The following is a 20,399-nucleotide window of genomic DNA, read 5'->3' as shown; positions in this document are numbered from 1 at the left end:
CGAAGAAATCGGTACTGACTGTCTGTTTAGTTTGTGTTCGAAGTTGTAGATAATAACTTATTAAATTATCTAAAGTTGCACTTGGTATTTGTTAATTTATTTTGTACATAGTTTAGAATTTTTGACTTACTTGTATGTGTGTTGAAATAATCAAGTTGAACAGGTACTGGGTAGAGGTCAACGATTTTCATCTTCGTCAGTGGCTGCTGTGCATTTTGGATGCCTGAAAAATTCAAAAATGGTTAATTTTGGCTTCAAAATTGGTAGAATCTACCTGGGAGCTGAGTTTGGTTCGTGAGAGATCGTTATTTTTCAGTCTACGCATAAAAATCGTGATGCGGTGAAATTTTGTCGTTGAAAGCTTTCTCACAACACAGCTAGCTGTTTGATTCACGAGTTGGAAAATTTTTCTATTTTCAAAATATGGAAATTTGGTTTTGAAAATGGATTTTCATCGATAGGTAGTCTCTTCTATCCGTTTGCAGTTCAAAATCATCGTCATGTTTTAGAAATTTGGATTTTGCCTTCGAAAGTTTTCACTTCTCTTATCAGTGAAAATGTTGATTTCCAAAAAATGTCGAATTTTGGAAAAATCAACTCAAATTTGGAGGTAGTTTCAACTAAAGTCATACGCGAACGATTCCGAAGCTTTTCCGACAAGTTTATTTCAAGAAAAAGCGAGTATAAGAAGAAAAAACTCACTTTTTGGAAATCTCCGGTGATAGTCAGATTGTTGCTTTGTTTACTTTCCGGCGATCAATTTGTATTCGTTGGTGATAACTGGGTAGATGTTTTCTGGACCTGAAATATGAAAAAGAAGCATCAGTGAACGTTAAAGAAGAGATTGTTTCATCTCCGGTCACTAATTAATCGCGAAATTAATTAGATTTGAATACTTACATGTTCGGTTCCGGTGAGATGAAAATAGCTGTCTTCGAACGTTCGGTACTCGGTCATTTCATCGCCGATTTTGTTCGGATAACCTGCAACAGAGAAAAGAAGAGTTCCTGATTAGCTTACACATCATTTAGCATTAATTAGGAACGAGTACTAATTAAAAAAGTTACCTTTTGTGCAGAAAGTAGATGTCTTCTTCCTCTCGTGTTGACAAACAAGCGTTATCAGCGGCGGTGGATTTTTACGTGTTGCAAGTTTTTGGCTTTGTGACAGGCAGCGCTACTGGAACCCGGTACCGTAAATTACCGTATTTACGGTGTAATTTGATTTTTTGTGTTTCGTTTGAATTTAGCACTTAGAAATTTTGTACTTTTTGCCTTTTTCGAGATTTTTTTAAATTTTGTGAATTATTAATTGACTAATGTGTATTTTGTGATGTTTAAAAATATTTTTGTACACTTTAGTTTAATTTAAGCGTTCGAAAAAGGTAGAAGTCTTCTGGTACGTGACCTCGGCTGGATTCAGTTTTCCTGGTACAAGCAGATGTCAACTGAGAAGCTGCGGGTTCATGGAAGCGGGGCAAGGGGCCCTCCCGTCCGTCGTCCGAGGGTCCGAATGGGCTTCAATGCACCAGCATCTCCTCTGTCCACGCTGTTCATGGAAGCGGGGCAATGTACCGGGAGGGTAACGAAAAAGGAATTCAACAATAAGGGTGATTGATTTAATCGCTTCAATACGAACCCTTTTCGTCCTCTATTTATTTTCGAATAAAAACAATAACAAAAACTTTTGAATCTTCAAGATAACAAACCTAGCAGCCGAATATTATCGAGATCGCGAACTTTAAATATAACAAAAACATAGCCAAATATAATTAATAACCGCGAATCCGCGACACTCCCGACGAAAAAAAAAAAAAAAAAATGAATTTTTAAATTTAAAATAATAAGTATAAACGAGAAAAATTACGATGTTTCCAAGGGATACAATTTGTTAATGGGACGGGTAAGTTTAGAATTTTTAGTTTCAACGATTGCTGATCTAACATTACTGTCTGAGCTAACATTAACATTAATTACTTTACCAACTTTCCACTCTCCTCTAGGACAAAATTTTTTATCACCTTCAATTAATACGATATCTCCTACTTTAGGAACTAAGTCTACTACATTTTTCTTTTGTTTTATACTAATATTACGTTCACGAAGACTAGTTAAATATTGAAATTTCCAAACGTTCCAAAATTGATTAATAATATCGTTAGATCTTTTCCATAAATTTACGATTACATCACGTTTAATATTTTTAACATTATCAATATCCGGAATAAAATCGAATTTGGTATTCATCAAATCATTAGGTGTTAATACATTACTATCATTTTCACCTACATAAACAATAGGACGCGAATTAATAACAGAAGTTACTTCATACAACACGGTTCTCAATTGATTTTCTGTTATTATACAATTAAAAATTGTTTTCTTTAGCGACATTTTCACTATACCGATTAATCTTTCGTAAAAACCGCCATGCCACGGGGCATATTCAGGCAACAGTTTCCATTCTATCAAATTATTTTTACAAAAATCTATTACATCATTATCAGAAATTATTTGTTGCCAAAGATTTTCAAAAGCTGATTTGGTTATTTTAAATTGTGGCGCGTTGTCACTTATTACGAATTTTGGAATTGTGCGTAATGCTATAAAATTACGAAAAGCGAGTAGGAATTCTTGAGTGGTCATATTCTCTAAAAGTTCTAAGTGAATCGCACGCGTAATCATACAAACAAAAATACTAACAAATACTTTTTTCTGGACTGAGTTATCACTGACGTATAAAGGACCAAATGTGTCGATACCACAACAGGAAAACGGACTGCTTTGATTTACACGAAATTCAGGTAACGGAGGAATTGCAGGATATTTATATGGACCACCATCGTAGTATTTGCAGTTAGCACATTTTTTTAGAACGTAGTACACCGTCGATCTGCCTTTTGGAATCCAGAAATTTTTTCTCAATTCAGAGAGAGTATGCGAAACGCCAACATGATAGTTATCGATATGAATTTTTTCAATTAATAAGTGAGTGAAGTATTCTTTCTCAGGTAGAAGTATTGGAAACTTTGCATTATCGTCGAGACATGATTCAACCAGGCGTCCATGACAACGTATAATATTTTGAGAATCACGTTTTAAACCAAGCGGATTAGGTTGCGAAATATCAGGATAATTTTTGTTTTGGATATACATAATCCACTGGTTGAAAGCTTCTTCGGTTTTCTGAACAATATTATTCGGATTGACATTTTTCATGTAGCTTAACGTTGCATCAAGTAGATAGTTGAGGGTTTTAAATTGAGTACAATCGATTTTAAAAGGAGGCTGAATTACAGCTGTATTATTGGAGATAAGTACTGGTTCTGGTTCAGGTTCAGGTTCGGATTCAAATTGTAAATTCATTGCCTTTGGCCAAGCAACTTCCATCTCTTTCAACCATGTGGGGCCTTCCCACCAGAACGAATTCAAATCTTGCACTTCTGCAACGCGACTGGCTATATCAGCAGGATTTTCAGCAGATGGAACGTAGCGATAATTGAACGATTTATCAATTTTCTTCACAATTCTTTCTACAAATTTGGGCAAAACTTTTTTCGAACATAACCATGATAATACACATTTGGAATCGGACCATACATAAATATTTTTGATATTAACATCAGAAAATTCATTCTTAACGAAATTCACGATTTGACTACCGATATATATAGCTAACAATTCTAACTTTGGAATAGTTAAATTATTGCGAGGAGCGAGACGAGATTTAGCAAAAACGAGACGAGTTAAATTATTTTTCTTAACGTAAACAGTTGCAGCATAAGCTTTTTGAGACGCGTCAACGAAACAATGTAAATCAAAATCATTACAAGCATTAGTGCCACGAAATACGTACCGATCTATTTCTACATTCGAAATACATTTCAAGTTATCTAATAATTCTTTCCACGACTTTTGATCTTTCTCATCTAAAACATCATCCCAATCTAAGTTTTTGCCCCATAAATATTGAATAAATAATTTAGCTGGTAAAACAACAGGACACAAAAAACCTAACGGATCAAAAATCGAGGATACCTTTTTTACAACTTCACGTTTTGTAATAATAATAGTCGAATTAGTGAGTTTATGATTAATCACAAAAGTATCATTTTTAACATTCCATTTTAACCCTAAAATACTAATTTCAGATACATCTAAACGATCTTCTGGTTTTAAAACATTTTTAAGTTCATTACAATTCGTAACCTGTAAAGGTAAAACCCTAACTTTCTCTTAAGAGTCCTCAGACTACTTGTACCATCTGGCTCTGAGGCCACTTACTCGATAAGGCCGTTTAGACCAAAAGTCCCAAGGTATAGAAATACCTATCTCAGTTCTACCATACACCACAGTACTATCATAAATACCAAACGCAATAAATGGCCAAAGCAATTTACTCTGAATATTTATTCAAGCACATAAAAGATTATAGTACATGTTGCTACAATGTACAATCATTACCATTCATATAACAACGAAAGATTCTGCTTAAAGGCATGAACGTTCTCCAAGCTAGCGTAAAAGCTCTATCTTGCTCGTTAGAAGAAGATTGGAAAACTGCGAAGCTACTCTGTGTCTTACTCTCGGCCGTCAGCTACCCTGAACCAGTCCACCAGATGGCGTTGCGCCTGGTTCAGTGCAGCCTCCGGCCTGGGCATCGAATTACCACTGTAGAGTGGTAACATGGAGTCCCAAGTACCCTCTACATAATGCCCCGGCTGGGTATAGCTCGGGGGCCCGTCTGGATACGCAGCCTAAAAGAGGCCTACTCAGCGTCTCGTAGAGTACTTGGGCTCCCCCTGCCCCGCTTCGTATGCCAGATGTGGCCTGCTCGTTATATGGCCCTACATCCCTATCTGGCTACTCTTGCAGAATCTTTTTACATTTTCGCGATCTTAAGATTAACATATCTAAACATTTGTGTTAATAATAATATTACAATCGAATTTTATCACTATGTTAATCTTATACATCATACCATTGTCTGGACCGGAACTTGGCTGGAACTCTGGAACTTCTTCTTGACTCGAACCCTGTGAAACTACTCAGGTGAGCTACTCGAATAATTCAACTCTTTTCTTTCTCTCTGTACCAGGTTTTTCACTGGAGTTCAACTCGTTGCTTCACTGCTTCCAGACTCAGGTAACTACTCTTTCATCTACTCATAGTCTACCTCTGAATATTAACACTCTGTTTTTCGCAGGTGCTGAAATTCCAACACGTCTAGACCAGTTCACGCACGCTAACTCCAGCTACTCGGATTGTTTACGCAGCTACTCGTTGATACCTGTCACGGGATGTAATATTTTTACTTCTCTTTTACTGCTTTTACCAAAAAGAACTTTGTACTTTGTTTCTCTTTTTGTTTTTTACAGGTATCTCGCTGGTAACCAAAGCTGCTCTTTATTCTCATTCCAGTTCAAACAAGTTGGTTTGCGTAAGTCTTTATTTTACACTACATCTTTCACCTCGTATTTTGGCTACTCAAAGGATTTCAACGAAAAATAAATACAAACAAAAGCCAAAAAAAAATACAACAGAATACTACTCTAATTCTGTTCACCTCTTTCTTATTAGCTACTCGTTTGCCTAACTTATTTCATTATGAGACAACACCAAAACAAATTTACACATTCACAAAAACAACACCACAAAATTCACTAATCTATCACTTTGGCATACTCTTTTCATTAGCATGCCTACAAAATTATAAAATCATCTCATTTAACAAAAAACTTCTCGGCAAACGACTAACGAAACAACAAAATTAATAAACTAAACACAAACAACCAACAAAAAAAACTCTACCCAAAATCTTCTCTTTGCTTCTCGGGGAGTACACTTATATTCAACAACCAAAAAAAACTTTCTCTGATCACTACTCTAAATGCATATAATCAGACCCAACTAAGTAAAAAAAATCAACCAAGGAACACAAATGGATGAAAAATCAACATACTTCATCTTTTTATTCAATTCCACTGTTCAAAAATCTCATTAAAATCAAACACACACAAAGCTGCTCGAATCGCAAAATATTGCTCAAATCTGGCACTTTTTACTCCAGCATCTCGGAAATACGTTCGTATACACGTTCGACTACTTTTTCTATTATTACTGGCCACTAATTAACAAAATTGCCGCATTAAATTACACCAAATTGAACCAAAATTATCCACTTTGTAACAAACGTTCAAGTCACTGCATAACATGTACAAATCAACAAACACAATGCACCAGCCTTAGCATTGCTTTCTCGTTCGTTTCAACTCGTTTCTTATCAGCTTGGTTGGTGCGTTCGGCTCGTTACCACTCCCTGCCTACTCGCTAACACGCAAAACGTCTCTTTGCTTCGTTGCAATGGTGTGAGGGGAGCCGTTCCTTTTCGTTCTCGTTGCGTTTGGTCTACCTCTACCCCCCGCCTACTCGCTAGTACTATTTCTCTTCCTACTACTCGTATGCGGCTCGGATAGAACATGTTTCACTTTCGTTGGCCCAATTCTCATGCAATAAAACTAGGTTAAAATGTCCTTACGAGTAATTTGAATAAAATAAATTTAAAACTACTATGTACAATTTAAAATTTAGGCACTGACTAGTACCTCGAATTCCAGCTACTCTTTTTCTCTTTTTATCTTAGGACGTCATCATAATTCATGTACAACTCTACGAACATCACACGATGATGAGATTCTAATTTTTCCAGAGCTATAAAATTCACCATTTTCTTTTTTCTTCTTTTTGTGCTTGTAGGTGGTATATAATCCGGATCGTCTGACCCAGGTGCTTTTTCACCTGGCTTTAATTTTTTCGTTCTTTTTCTATCTTTATCTTTCTCTTCCGCGTTCGCAAGTATTTCTCCAGCCTTTGTTGTCAAACCAACGGCTTTTTTAATGCACGTAGCAATCTTCTCGTTTTCTTTATCATCTAACTTGCGTCTCGCGTGTTTTTTGAGCTTCTGGAATTCTTGCAGTTTCTTTCCTCTTTTTTCCTCAGCTTGTTCTAACTCTTTCTTTCGCAATTCTCTAGCCAATAGCCTAGCTGCTCTTTCTGCTACTTGATCGTGTATTTTAGGGTCAATGACCTCCTCTTCGACCTCCTCATCAATTTCTGACCTTTCTATTTCTTTTGGCGTTACTTTCTCTTTAATTTTTTCAATTAAGGGCCTTGAGTCTGTTTTTGACTTTAATTTCGGATCATTTTTGAGCTTCTCTTGTTGTTCTAAGTTCAAATAAATTGTCATTTGTCTAGCGTTGACAATTTGCTCATCAGACTCGTTAGCTATGCTTCTTACTCTGTATGCATTATCTCCGACATGCTTCATGACCATGTAAGGCCCAAAACGCTTAGGAAACAATTTTTTCGAGACTCCTTTATCATATGAGCTCTGTCTGTGTTCAGTAAGCATAACTAATTCCCCCTCCTCGTAACAAATGGGGTCTCCCTTGATTTTATAAAATGCCACTTCATCTCTTGATCTTTGTAGCTTTCTTTTTTCTCGAATAAATGAAATTAACGCCTGCTGCTTGGTCATTTCGTCAACTCGCAGGTCTACCAACTCTTGTGTATACACCGCCTTACGCGCAAGCTTATCGGCGGCGTGGTTGTTACGATCAAAGCTTCTCGCAGGTGTGTGCTTCAACTCAAACTTCTCAAATTTTTCTTTCAACTCTAAAATTTCTTGAAAAATCTCTCGGTGCACAACTGGCTTTTTGCTAGCATTTTTCCAGTTATTAATTTTCCATTTCTCTACGTTATAATTTATTGCTGTTGTTAAATAGCATGAATCCGAAAATATTTTTCCTCTTTTTGCACCTAGTTTGAGCATCACTTTCATAGCTTTACACAGAGCTATCGCCTCGGCCAAATTATTGGTATTTCGGTACCTAGGGTGGTCTACTCTTTCGGATATGTTAAACTCTCCATTAGGAGTCCAAGCCACCCCTATACCTGCTATGGCATCACTGGAACCGTTGTTTGAGCAAGCTCCATCAACGGCTGCCCAGTAATAACCATCTTCGTCACGTATCAGGTTTGAGAGCTCCATAGGCTTTTCCATGAGCGTCTCGGTAGTCACAGATTTAGGATTTTTCTCGATTTGGTCCTGCTGCAGCTTCTTGAGCAGGTACTTAGAATTTAACTTAGCCAATTTGGTTGGCATGTTGGCAGAAAACTCATCTTCGATGCCCCATACCTCATTCGGTTTTATGCCAAATTCAGTAGGGGTGTTATTTATTTCGGACTCTATTTTCTTAACATGCACGTGCCAACCGTGGTGAGTATACTCGTCATTCTCGGGCTCATCATTCAATTTTGCTCTCAGCCTATCTCCAATTATGCGCATCGTGCGCTCAACCAGAGAAGACTGAGGGTTGTAAGTTGTAGTATGGCCTATTTTTATACCATTTGCGGTGAGCATCTCGTTCCACGCCTCACTCCTAAATTGGCTACCATTGTCTGTAATTACTTTGCGAACTCTGTGGCCCAGCTTCTCTATATCATTGAGCACAGTTTCCATCGCGTGCACTACTGTCTCAGCTGGAATTGACTCCAGTGGAATAATCCACACTTTCGACGTAAATACGCACTTTGCGACAAACATATACTTAGGCTCACCGTACTCGTTCGCTATTGGTCCACACAGGTCCGCAGAAATGACATCCGCTATGTTGAACGCCTCTATTTGTGAAAATTGCAAGCGCTTCTTCTCGCTATAACCTTTGGTCTTTCTACAAGTGATGCACTCGCTCGTAATAATTCGTGTAGTTTTTACAATGTTTGGTGAATAATATAATCTTTTAAAGACCGCTTCTAGTTTATGCGCTCCAATATGTCCATACATCTCGTGCAAGTAAAAAATGGTATCCCTGAACAACTCGTCAGGCATTACTGGAATTCTTGAGCCATCTTTGAATTTTCTGAATAGCAACTCTTTGTCTTTCTCTTTGATCACTGCATATTTAGCTTGCATTCTTCTCTTTGATTCTAACTGTTTTGCAGTCATATCAAGCTCTGAGGCGTTCAATTTGCGCACTATCTTAGTACACATCCTATCACGACTCTGGAAGATGTCCAAGCGTCTCAGGTGATCCAAGACTTCATCTTTTACCAATTCTACGAATGACACATCTAATGGCACCATGTTTGTCCAATTTGTATCGTAAACTGTCAACTCAGGCGCCTGAATTCCGTACCATTGACCTCTTACTTTATGTTTCAAATCATACACGAGATCGTAACAATTCAACTCTGTGATCCAGCCAGCCGCTTTTCTATGCACCTTAGCCAGAGTTGTAAACTTGTGCACGACTGACTGGAGGTCACCTCTCACGTGTATCCGCCTACCATGGAGCCAAAGCTGGAGCTTATTTATTACTCTTACCAAAGCAAACATTTCGCGCTCAATTAACGTATAATTTTGCTGATGTTGTTTAAACGCGCTACTCACGAACATTACTACTTTGTCTTCACCTTTGATGTTTTGGTACAAGACGCCATTGAGCGAATGCTCAGTAGACACTGTATCTAGGTATAAATCTTCTCCGTCAACTGGTGACATAAGCTCAAACTCTTTCGTAAATTCCACTGTGAGCTTCTCTACCGCTTCCTCTTGAGCGGTGCCCCATACAAATGGTACACCTTTACGAGTCAAATCGTAGAGTGGCTTCACAATATCTTGATAATTAGGGATGAAGCGACTATAAATACCAGTTAACCCTATTAAGGTTAACACATCTCTTACGTTACCTAATTTAACTTTACCAGTTCTCTTTAACGTTTTCTTTTGTATATACTCTAAATAACCTTCTATTTTCTTACTCTGTTTTTTTATGCTTCTAGTTGAAATATTGAAGCCAAGATGGTCAGTGGAACTGGCAAAGAATTTACACTTGTTCGGGTTAAGTTTGAGCCCATGCTCACGCAACAACTCTAGTACTTTTTTCAACAGCCTCAGCATCTCTGAGAAGGTGAGTGACCTTAGCAACAAATCATCCACATATTTCGTGACTCCCGGCATATCCGGTATTACTTCATTAATTACTTTTACGAATTCCGCAGATGAAATTTTCAAGCCATACGGGAGTCTTATCATTTGGTAGACTCTACCATCGACCTTGAAACCAGTATACTTGCGCGACTCTGGATCCAGTACCAACTGCCAAAAGGCTGTCGTGAAATCTAACGTTGTGAAGAAACGGGCTTCTCCATCTGAGGTAATTATTCTATCTAAGAGGCCCGCCTCGTTGTAATTAGTTTGTAGTATAGGGTTCAACTCTACTGGATTTAAACACAGTCTTACGCTTCCATCTTTTTTCTCGTTGGGCACTAAAGGATTTATATAAGTCGTATCAGACGGCTCTGCTACCTCTTGCTCAACCATATTAGCCAAAGCTCGTCTAATCTTGTCAAGTTGTTTGTTTGACGGATTATACTTAGGCCCTACGAAGTTCGGAATTTTGTTAGGATCTACAAACTTCAATTTCACCATAGCTCCTTTGTATTTACCCGGAAATCTACTAAACACATCTCTGAATTTGAGCAGCTCCTCAAGTGCTTCCTCAGACTCCGCTTTCGTAATCCGTCCTTCACGAACTGCTTCACCTAGGTACCTTCTCAGGTTTCTTTCAAAGATTTCAGGCCCATCATCTCTAGGCCTTCCATCCTTTCTAAAAAAACTATGTAAATCAGCTCGTGAAACTATTTCTACTGTCTCTTTTTGGTACTCTTCTTCAAGTTGTATTTGGTTGGTATACATGTCTTCAACTCGATATTCACTTCTCTTTGCAAATACAACCTCTTCCGCTCTGTGAGTGCCAGGTGGCCTACACGTAGCAGTACCTTTCTTTACATCTATTTTTATGTCTAACTTCTCGATCGATTTCGTGCCAATCAATAACAATTTATTATCACCAGGCATCACGAAAAATGGCACCTTAATCTTATGCTTGCCAAATTTTAGTGGCACTACTATTGCCTTTTTCCACGTTCTTACCACTTGGTTGTTAGCCAATCTACATTGCAGTACTCGTTTTAAATAAATAAATTCAATTTTCTCTTTATAATTGTTTATTAAATTATTGGCACAAGTTTCTGACATGATATTAGGTGTAGCACCTGAATCTAACTGAGTAAATAAAGTTAAGTCCGCGAACTGTAAGGGTACCACACAGGTCTTAGCCTGATCAATCTGGCTTCTCACTAACGGCTCAACAGTATTTGGATCGGTCTGCTTCTCATCAATGACGTCACTCTCTGGTGTGCTACTCTGATCTGCAGCTGCCTGATTGACCGCAACTTCTTGATGATTGGCTGCCCCATCGCTCGATTTTGTTGATTCTTCATCGCTTGAGTTCTCTTCCATTGGCTGACCTTGCTTGTTCTTCCACGCTTTACAGACCATTTTGACTTTTTTCTGCCAATCCGGAGACAGCTTCACTTCCATCTTGGTTAGGTCTTCAATAATTTGAGCTATCGGCCTGCTACTCTCTGGCATTTTCGCTTTCGTTTTTTCAATTGACTCTTTGGTAGTGACTAAATAATCGCCATCCGGCTCGGTGACCACTTCAGCAGACAGGTTCGTACTCGTTTCTACACATAAGTTTTGCGAATTAAACACTGAATTTTTTGGTTTAAACTTATGGTTGTAACATTTTTTCAACTCGAAAAGCAACTCTTTTTCGCCTGCTTCATTTGGCACGTAGCCACTTGTTTTCTTTTGCAGCCTATTGTCTCTTGGAATGACCTTGCCGGTTTTGTCAGGTTGAAACCTCAACCTTCCATCTTCCAACCTGATCAACCTGATAAATACTGCTGCTGGCGACCACCACAGAGTAACAGACTCGTTATCACATACTTCTTCGAATATTCTTCTCCAAGCATAATATCTTTTAGCCGTAACTCCTCGGTCATTTTTTCCAGTTGGAAAAATCATTGGAAACAAGATTTTAATGTCTTCGACACCTTTCTCTTTAAGTAATCCAACTATTTCACGTAGGAGGCGTCTCATATGGCTATCTTGAATGTTGCCATAATTCAACTCGTATGTACCAAGAGAGAGAATAACTTTCTTCTTTTCAAATTCTCTTTTTCTTACATGTTCCCTAATGGTTGCCATGGAGCACTTCTTTGCGATTTTTTCAACGTCTTTTTTGCCTTCTTTTTTGGCATCATCTCCGCTACCGTTCTCTTTAGCTTTTGACTCGATAATTTTACTTAAAATTTGAGCGAAAGCGTCGCCAACTAAGTCGTATTGTTCGTAGGGGAGATCTGGCTCGGGCGTGGGGGCTGTGGCTTGTTTTTTTAAGCCTGCGTCTGGTCGTCGTTTAAAGAAGACGTATCAGACCTTACCGACCCTTCTTCCTCTGATCCCAACGACTCCTCAGGATCTATATCTCTATAATCCCCTTCAGCTTCATTGGTTGTACCGCCATCTCTAGTCCTACGATCGCGATCGCGTCTCTGATCATTATCACCTTTGTTAGCACCGCTCTTATTCGCATCAGTATCACGTTTGCGCGAATCTCCTCGTTTGTCGCGATTGTCTCTCGAATCTCGCGCATCTCTATCGTCACGATTGCGCGTATCTCTGGTATCACGATTGCGCGTGTCTCTATCATCACGATTGCGCGTATCTCGGTCGCGGTTGGTATTACGATTGTCTCGATTATCGCGGTTGTCGCGATTATCACGATTATTGCGCGTGTCACGAGTGTCTCGGGTGTCAGACCTATTTCTATCATCTCTTCGATCATTAGATCTATAATTATCGCGTCTATTATTTGAATTCGTGCGCCTATCATCAAACGTTACTCTTCCACTATTGTTGTTGTTGGTGTTTCTTTGCCAGTTGTCGTTGGCTTGATTCCTACGCCTTGTTTGGTTCTGACCCTGATTCTGATTTTGCGCATTATCCAAAAACTCCTCGTTTTTGGTCATTTCAAGTAATCGCCTCGCAAACAGCACAATATCATTACGCTCCTCCGTTGACACTCTTACTCTCAATAACCTATCAAGTCTCGGATATATCGCGTTTATCATTTGCCACTCGTTAATCTGTACGTTCGAGACCACTCTTAACCAGCGAAGCGCTGTATTAGCCATGTCCGTTGATGACGTGTTTGGAAGTGTCAACGTTCTGACATGATTTAAGGCATTCTCTTGGCGCTGCTCATTCCACATAGTCTGTAAAAATGACTGTCTCAGGGCTGTGTACGATGTTTGCGTGCTGGTATTCGCATTCCACGTTTGCGCCGCAGGATGTTCAACCAACTGTTTGAACATGCTAATATAGATCTCTTCGGTTGCAAACATGCTCTTCATCGCACTCTCAAATTGACGTACAAAAAGGTGCGGCTCGTACTCGTTCTCGGTCGTATACGTCACTTTCAATATTTGCAACGTGTTCAGTTTAGCCACGCTATTTCCTGCACCATAGTTGATATTATCGTTCAGAGGCTCATACGCAATTCTCAAGCCCAATTCAGCGCACTCAGCAGCTCTAAGCAATTCAGCTTCGCTTCTCTGATTCTGCACTTGCACTTGAGGCCTTTCTTGAATATTACTCATGCGTCCGAGTGACGCGCCTCTGCTTGCAGGTCTATCAAATCTCACGTCTTGACTCGAGCCCTGAGGTGGCCTAAAAGCAGGCCCTTGCTGCCATCTTTCCGGTATGTCCTGCCACTGAAAATGGTTGTCGAAACCGAATCTTCGACCATCTGGTGGCAGGGGGTCACTTTGGGGTATATTTGAGCTTTCTTGAGCTTGCGAGCGTGGCCTCCCGTTTCGCGACGCCTCGGCCTGACGCTCATTCTCAAGATCAACTACTCTTTGGTTTAGCATACGAATTAAACCAGCATCTCTTTGATGAGCTTCTCTTTCGACGCGCATTTCATTGGCCAATGCCGCAATACCGTCCATTGCTTGCGTAACGCGTAGGCCTTCGTTGTTGATTTGGTCACCTATTCTATTTATCAAACCAGTGTGGCAAGTACCCCACATTTCAGCCATTCGGCGCATTCTAGCGGTACTTGCTTCGTCTCTTTCGGTGATATTCGTTTGAACTTCTCTGTAAATACGTTCCAAATCGCCTCGCGTACGAGATAGGCTACTCTCAATGCATTCAGCCCTATGGTTTAAAATATCGCAATTATCGCGCAAGTTTGACACTTGTGCGTCAACGTACACGTCCAAAGAGGCTTCCGGTTGCCTATTTTCAATTTGTACGAGCTGGTGCTCAACACCGAGCTCAACCGATCTAAAATCGTACCTCCGCGCGGCCACGTTCACGCTTGGACGTGGCATCGTAGCTGCGCCTGTTGTCATGTTATTTATTTCTCTAATAAATTCCGAGCTTGGGTTTTGAGGTTGCCTAGCAGTGCCTACCGGTTGTTGAGCATTCATGCGCGGGTCCCTGACTGAATAGGGAGGAGGTGCATTTGGGTCTCTTGGCCTACGGTCGGATGGCAAAAAACCACCAAATAACATCTCTTGAGGCCTAGCTAGTGTATTATCCATATTTAATTCACTAAACCTCTGCGCCATTTGCTCTTGAGCTTCAGTTTCGATATCAACACTGACATCTTCAATCGTCACGTTGGAACGTGGTTCGCTATTAGCTCTACTCGTTCGAGGGGGGAGGGGGCTGACACGTCTTGACATAGGCCTCGATCCTGCCCCCTGGCTACCGCCAGACACACGTCTTAACTCGATTTCCTCAACTGTTGTTTCAACGCGAACAGTTTCTCTAGAACTCAAGCTTCTCGGATTACTCGACACGTTCGGTATTGCGCCACTTTGCAAATTTTGACCAGTGGCTAAGTTTTCATTACTCGGGATTCGTCTTAAAATATTCGGGTTTGCCGCAATAGCATCTAGTTCGTCTAACAATTGCTGCATAGGGTTAGCATCGATATTCGCACTCGGCACTGGCGGTTCAGGCTCGTTTTGCAAACTTTGAGCAGGTTCGTTCGTGTTCAAAGCTGTCAGATTCGAGATGGCTTGCTGCATGTTTAGGCTAGCTTGCTCATCTCTTTCCACTCTGTTTTGCCCTACTTCCTCGTCGTCAATTAACCTAGCTTGCTTCCTAGGGACCTCCGAACTCGTATTGTTGTTCTCATTCCTGCGCCTCGGAAAAGTCTCGTGAATTCTCTGAGTGCAGGCAACAACAGCATCTCTTGGCTGTCTTTGAGGTATTTGTGACGCCCTAGGACTACTCGGTTGACCACTAGCAGAATTGGACCCTATATTTCGCCTGTAGTCTTCTAACGACTCTAAATTGTTCCCAGAACCAGAATTGCTCCTCTTCAAAGAACTCGAAGAGCCGCGACCACCTCGGCTACCACGATTAGAACTCATTTTAAAACAACTCTAGTGTGTAAATCTAATTTACACACGAAAAATCCGGCTCAGCTTACTTCTGCTCGTTCGTGTTTCAGGTTTGGACGTGAACAGAAACCAAGCAGAAAAAATCTTGCACAGGTATGCGCTTTTTTACACAATTTTACACTCGCGGATACGATTCAACGCGAATAACGAAATAAAACAACGAGATAAAAGCGAGATAAATACACTTATACACTAACCTGTTGCACGCTGGTTCTTGTCCGATGGTTGGTTGAGAGCTGCACGTTTACACAGAGCTACTCGTTTAACTACTCGGAAGAAGACCACGCATAGGCGCCAATGTAAAGGTAAAACCCTGACTTTCTCTTAAGGGTCCTCAGACTGCTTGTACCATCTGGCTCTGAGGCCACTTACTCGATAAGGCCGTTTAGACCAAAAGTCCCAAGGTATAGAAATACCTATCTCAGTTCTACCATACACCACAGTACTATCATAAATACCAAACGCAATAAATGGCCAAAGCAATTTACTCTGAATATTTATTCAAGCACATAAAAGATTATAGTACATGTTGCTACAATGTACAATCATTACCATTCATATAACAACGAAAGATTCTGCTTAAAGGCATGAACGTTCTCCAAGCTAGCGTAAAAGCTCTATCTTGCTCGTTAGAAGAAGATTGGAAAACTGGGAAGCTACTCTGTGTCTTACTCTCGGCCGTCAGCTCCCCTGAACCAGTCCACCAGATGGCGTTGCGCCTGGTTCAGTGCAGCCTCCGGCCTGGGCATCGAATTACCACTGTAGAGTGGTAACATGGAGTCCCAAGTACCCTCTACAAACCCAATTACGTAAATTCATCGAAGCATCATTAAAACAAGATTTTGAAAAATTATAAAGATCAATAGCTTCATCTACCGAATCGACACTCAAGATAAGATTATCCATATAAAAACTTCTTAGTAATAGCGGAACGAACTTCGAATCATATTGATTTAAATGAAAAATTATTGTTAAAGTTAACAAAAACGGACTAGCAATAACACCGAACGGAATTTTAGTAAAGCGAAATATAATCAAATTATCGAAGTTTAGCGGTTTATTAAAATCTTTTATCCAAATAAATCTAACAAAATCGCGATCACGTAATTTCAAACCGATTTGCAAAAATGCTTTTTCAATATCAGAAGTTAATACAAAACATCTCAACATTAAGCGCAAAATCAAACCGCATAACGTTTCCAAAAGAACACGACCACGAAAAATACAATCGTTTAAGCTTTTATCAATTTTTCGAGATTTTGCAGAACCGTCATAAACAACTCGTAAACTGGTACTTTTACCTGGTGTCAGAACTTCGTGATGCGGAAGATAATGAACTAAATCTTCTTTATCGTTGATAGATTCGTTGACTCGTTCGATAATACCTTGAGACTCTTGGTATTTGATCACTTTGTCATATTCGTCGAATAATTCTTTGTTCTTTTCGAATTTTCTCATCTGAGATTTCAAACGACCGTAGGCGAGCCCTTTGTTCGATTTTAAATCAGGAGGGTACTCTTTCCAGGGCCAAGCTACTTCATAACGATTATCTATCAATTCTATATTATCATAAAAACTTTTTACCGCAAGTTCATCGCCAATATCCTCCACTGAGGTTGAATCATCTATCCCAATCGCATCTAATTTCCATAGGTTTTCTACCATTTCAATCTCGGAGAAGAAAACTGGAGTTTCGTGGTTTTTATCGATTCGACCAACAACCAGCCATCCAAATTTCGAATTGATTAACGAAGTTGAATCATCAATAATTACTTTTTCCATGACCATAAAATCGAACATGTAGTCATTTCCAATCAGGAGTTCAGGTACAAGATTTTTATCAACTTCAGCGAGCTTGAATTTCTTGAATCTGGAATCTAACTTAATATCGTGGTGATTTATTCGATTAATAATTTTAGGTATCGTATTTGCAGTGATTTTTATTTTTTCACCATCATTTGTAAAAATATCTAAACTAACGACCTTGGTTGAAATTTCTCGAGGAGCTTCGGAACAAATCGTAGAAATTCTAATCGTTTCATAATGAAGAGGCTTCAATTTTAATTTATCGGCCAACCTCGTAGTAATGTACGATCTTCTTGAACCGCTATCCAGAATTGAGGTAACTTTCTGAACACGACTTTCATTACCAACGTTGATTGTGGCTGCTAACAGGTTACCTTCTTGATCTTTCATTAGTAAAGATTCAGTTGGTTCAGGATTACTAACTTCTTTTGAAAATAATTTAATACATAAACTACGATGATGACTACGACGTTTCTTACAATGTACACATGGTTTGTTTACCGTACAGTCTTTAGCGAGATGACCAGGATTCAAACAAATGATGCAACGACCATTCAATTTCTTTCTTCGGTCTTCCAATGTCGTTATTTTGCTGCATTCATCGGAATAATGTGACGTTTCACCACAATAGATACATTTTTTACTCGGTTTTCTATCACCAGTTATCAAGCTCTCTGTAGTACCTTTGAAAAAATCTTTTTTATTAGGATTATTATCGGATGACTCACTCCAATTCGTACCACAATATTGCTCTTGTTTCCATATCAATTCGCCAACTTTCTGCCTCAATTCGGATAAATCGTTACTTGCAACATCCAAATCGGCTTTCATAATTATATCAAATGGAAACTTCTTCATAATCATCGAGTACAGTATGGTGTTGTTTTGAATATTTTCACCTACACCTTCTAAAGCATGTAAATTCGATTCAATATTATCGTAAGTATTTCGCAAATTTTTAGTCCATTTGTTACTTTTTGGAATTTTCGTTAAATTATCGTATAATAAATCAATTAATTTCTTTTTATTACCAAACTTCTTTTTTACCATTTCGTATGCGATTGGATAGTTTGCAGCAGTGGTACCCATACCTTTCAACAATAATTCAGCTTCGCCTACCAGGTTATTTCTCAAGTACGTAAATTTATCAGTTGCTTCTAAATCAGTATTATGTACAGCTGAGTTGAACGAAGACCAAAACGATTCGAATTCAAGTAGATTACCACCATATTTCTTCAACTCCAACTTTGGTAACTTAATCGTAGCTTTTGAAGAAGAACAACAACTACCGCTACCACCAGATTCAGTTGTACACTGTCTTTTAAAACCTGGAACAGCACTGCTATTAGAGAATTTTTCGATACTGCTTTCTAATTTACCTTTAATGGCGATGTAGTCATCTTCGAATTTTTCTATGAAAGGGTCCAGATCCGGAACTTCGAAGTTGTCGAATTCGTCAAGTAAAGCAAGATAATTTTTATATATATCTTCGACCATTGTCAATTTCACTTTAACTTCGTTAAAATCTGCCGTCGCCAGCTTCTCACTTACGTATGACATACTTCTAGTCAGTGAAGAACGAAGTCTGGACTTTTGGGTGGATAACGCTTTTAGCTTTTCGGCATTTTCGCTGGTTTCCGGCATTTTTGGAATTTACCAACGAATTCGGAGGACGAAACGAACGATTATTTAGGATCAGCCTGCTACCATAACGAAAAAGGAATTCAACAATAAGGGCGATTGATTTAATCGCTTCAATACGAACCCTTTTCGTCCTCTATTTATTTTCGAATAAAAACAATAACAAAAACTTTTGAATCTTCAAGATAACAAACCTAGCAGCCGAATATTATCGAGATCGCGAACTTTAAATATAACAAAAACATAGCCAAATATAATTAATAACCGCGAATCCGCGACAGGAGGGGATGCGCCCGCAGCTTCCACCTAAAGGGAAGTTGTGCTCCGGAGGAAGTGGTATCACTGCCAATGGAAAGTTCCGTGGAAAGTTCCATAAGGCAGAGACATCTATTGGACTTGGTCCAAGGACCACTTCCGACATTGTAACATGGGCAGAGCCAACAGTTTAAGTATAGCCGTACTCGCGTATAGTTATTATTTATCTTGTGCTAGGGAAATCATTTTAGGCCTTGTGCCATGTACATTTATTAGCCTCTTATGTTTTAGTAATTAAATTGTACTTTACTCGTAAATACAATTTATTACAAGTGCGCACCTCCGGTGATTTATTCATTTATTTCGAGTCGCATCGCGATACAAGTTCTTTCTGATCTCGTTAGTCAGAGCTAGAATATAGGTCTCCTGTATTCACCTATGTGCATTTGGTCAAAGACTGCACTTTCTAAAAGTACAAGTCACCCCCCCATGTCACATTTTTTGTCACAATTTTCAGAATGCCTCGCTTTTTTGCCGCATACAAATCTGTTGTTGTTTTTTGTCAAAATTTCAATATCAATTTTTTATGAAACCACCAAAAAATGTCACTTTTTTTTATCAAAATTGTTAAAAATTTGACTTTTTTTGCAATACCCGTTAAAGAGGTCTCTGTTCTGTCCAAACTTCCAAAAAATATTCTTTCTTGTTAATTTTAAATTCCTCGAACGGTTGTAAGTTTGAAATTTTTAAAATTTTTGATAATAAGTATCATATACGAGAAAAATGTTATAAATTTCAGAAAGAAACAATTTGGTTTTAAAAATTCCACATCCCATTTCCACCCTGACCCCGATTAGTGACCTTGAGAAGCCAAACAGGGGTCAATGACCTCAAAAGACCAAATGAAGGGCGGTTTTCCAAAAGTGGATAAGTCAATTTTTTTGGAAATCGAGTTTTTCACGCCATTGTGTTCTATAGGTCGTATCTCACCTATTTAATGCCTAACCTACCCAAAATATAATATTTATCTACGCACAATCCAGCTTTTCTGTAAGTTGCAGATTGCAATCGTTTTTCCAAAATGCAATAAGTCATGATTACTTCGTTTTCATTACTTTTATGGCCAAAGTAGAGCTGCGAATATTGTTTTTTCAATAGATAGTACTGTAATATATCTTAATTTTCGTTTTTATTTTATTGCCAAAATGCAGATCAATTTTTTCTAAATGATAGTGCTGTCGATAAATACTTGATTTTTGCCAATTTTATCGCCAAAATGGAGGTTAACAATTTTTTTTGAATCAAAAAATT

The 20,399-nt window shown here is 38.9% G+C and overlaps 2 protein-coding genes across 2 annotated transcripts in view; one reads left to right on the top strand and one right to left on the bottom strand.

Annotated features, from left to right (window-relative positions):
* The window catches only part of LOC135840759 (uncharacterized), a 272,818-nt gene that overhangs the window by 35,061 nt on the left and 217,358 nt on the right, over positions 1 to 20,399 (top strand). The window lies entirely within an intron of this gene.
* On the bottom strand, positions 757 to 19,331 carry LOC135840612 (uncharacterized). Its single transcript, XM_065357237.1, has 6 exons — positions 16,688 to 19,331; positions 2,699 to 3,532; positions 2,405 to 2,602; positions 2,021 to 2,284; positions 901 to 983; positions 757 to 801 (listed from the first exon to the last, which is right to left on the bottom strand). Exons 1-6 carry the CDS (start codon positions 18,834 to 18,836, stop codon positions 757 to 759), a joined length of 3,573 nt encoding a protein of 1,190 aa, XP_065213309.1. The 5' UTR covers positions 18,837 to 19,331.

This window comes from Planococcus citri, chromosome 3 (assembly GCF_950023065.1).
Source record: "Planococcus citri chromosome 3, ihPlaCitr1.1, whole genome shotgun sequence".
Lineage (NCBI taxonomy): Eukaryota > Metazoa > Arthropoda > Insecta > Hemiptera > Pseudococcidae > Planococcus > Planococcus citri.
Note: the sequence above shows the minus strand (reverse complement) of the source record. Positions and strands in the feature narration are given on the sequence as shown.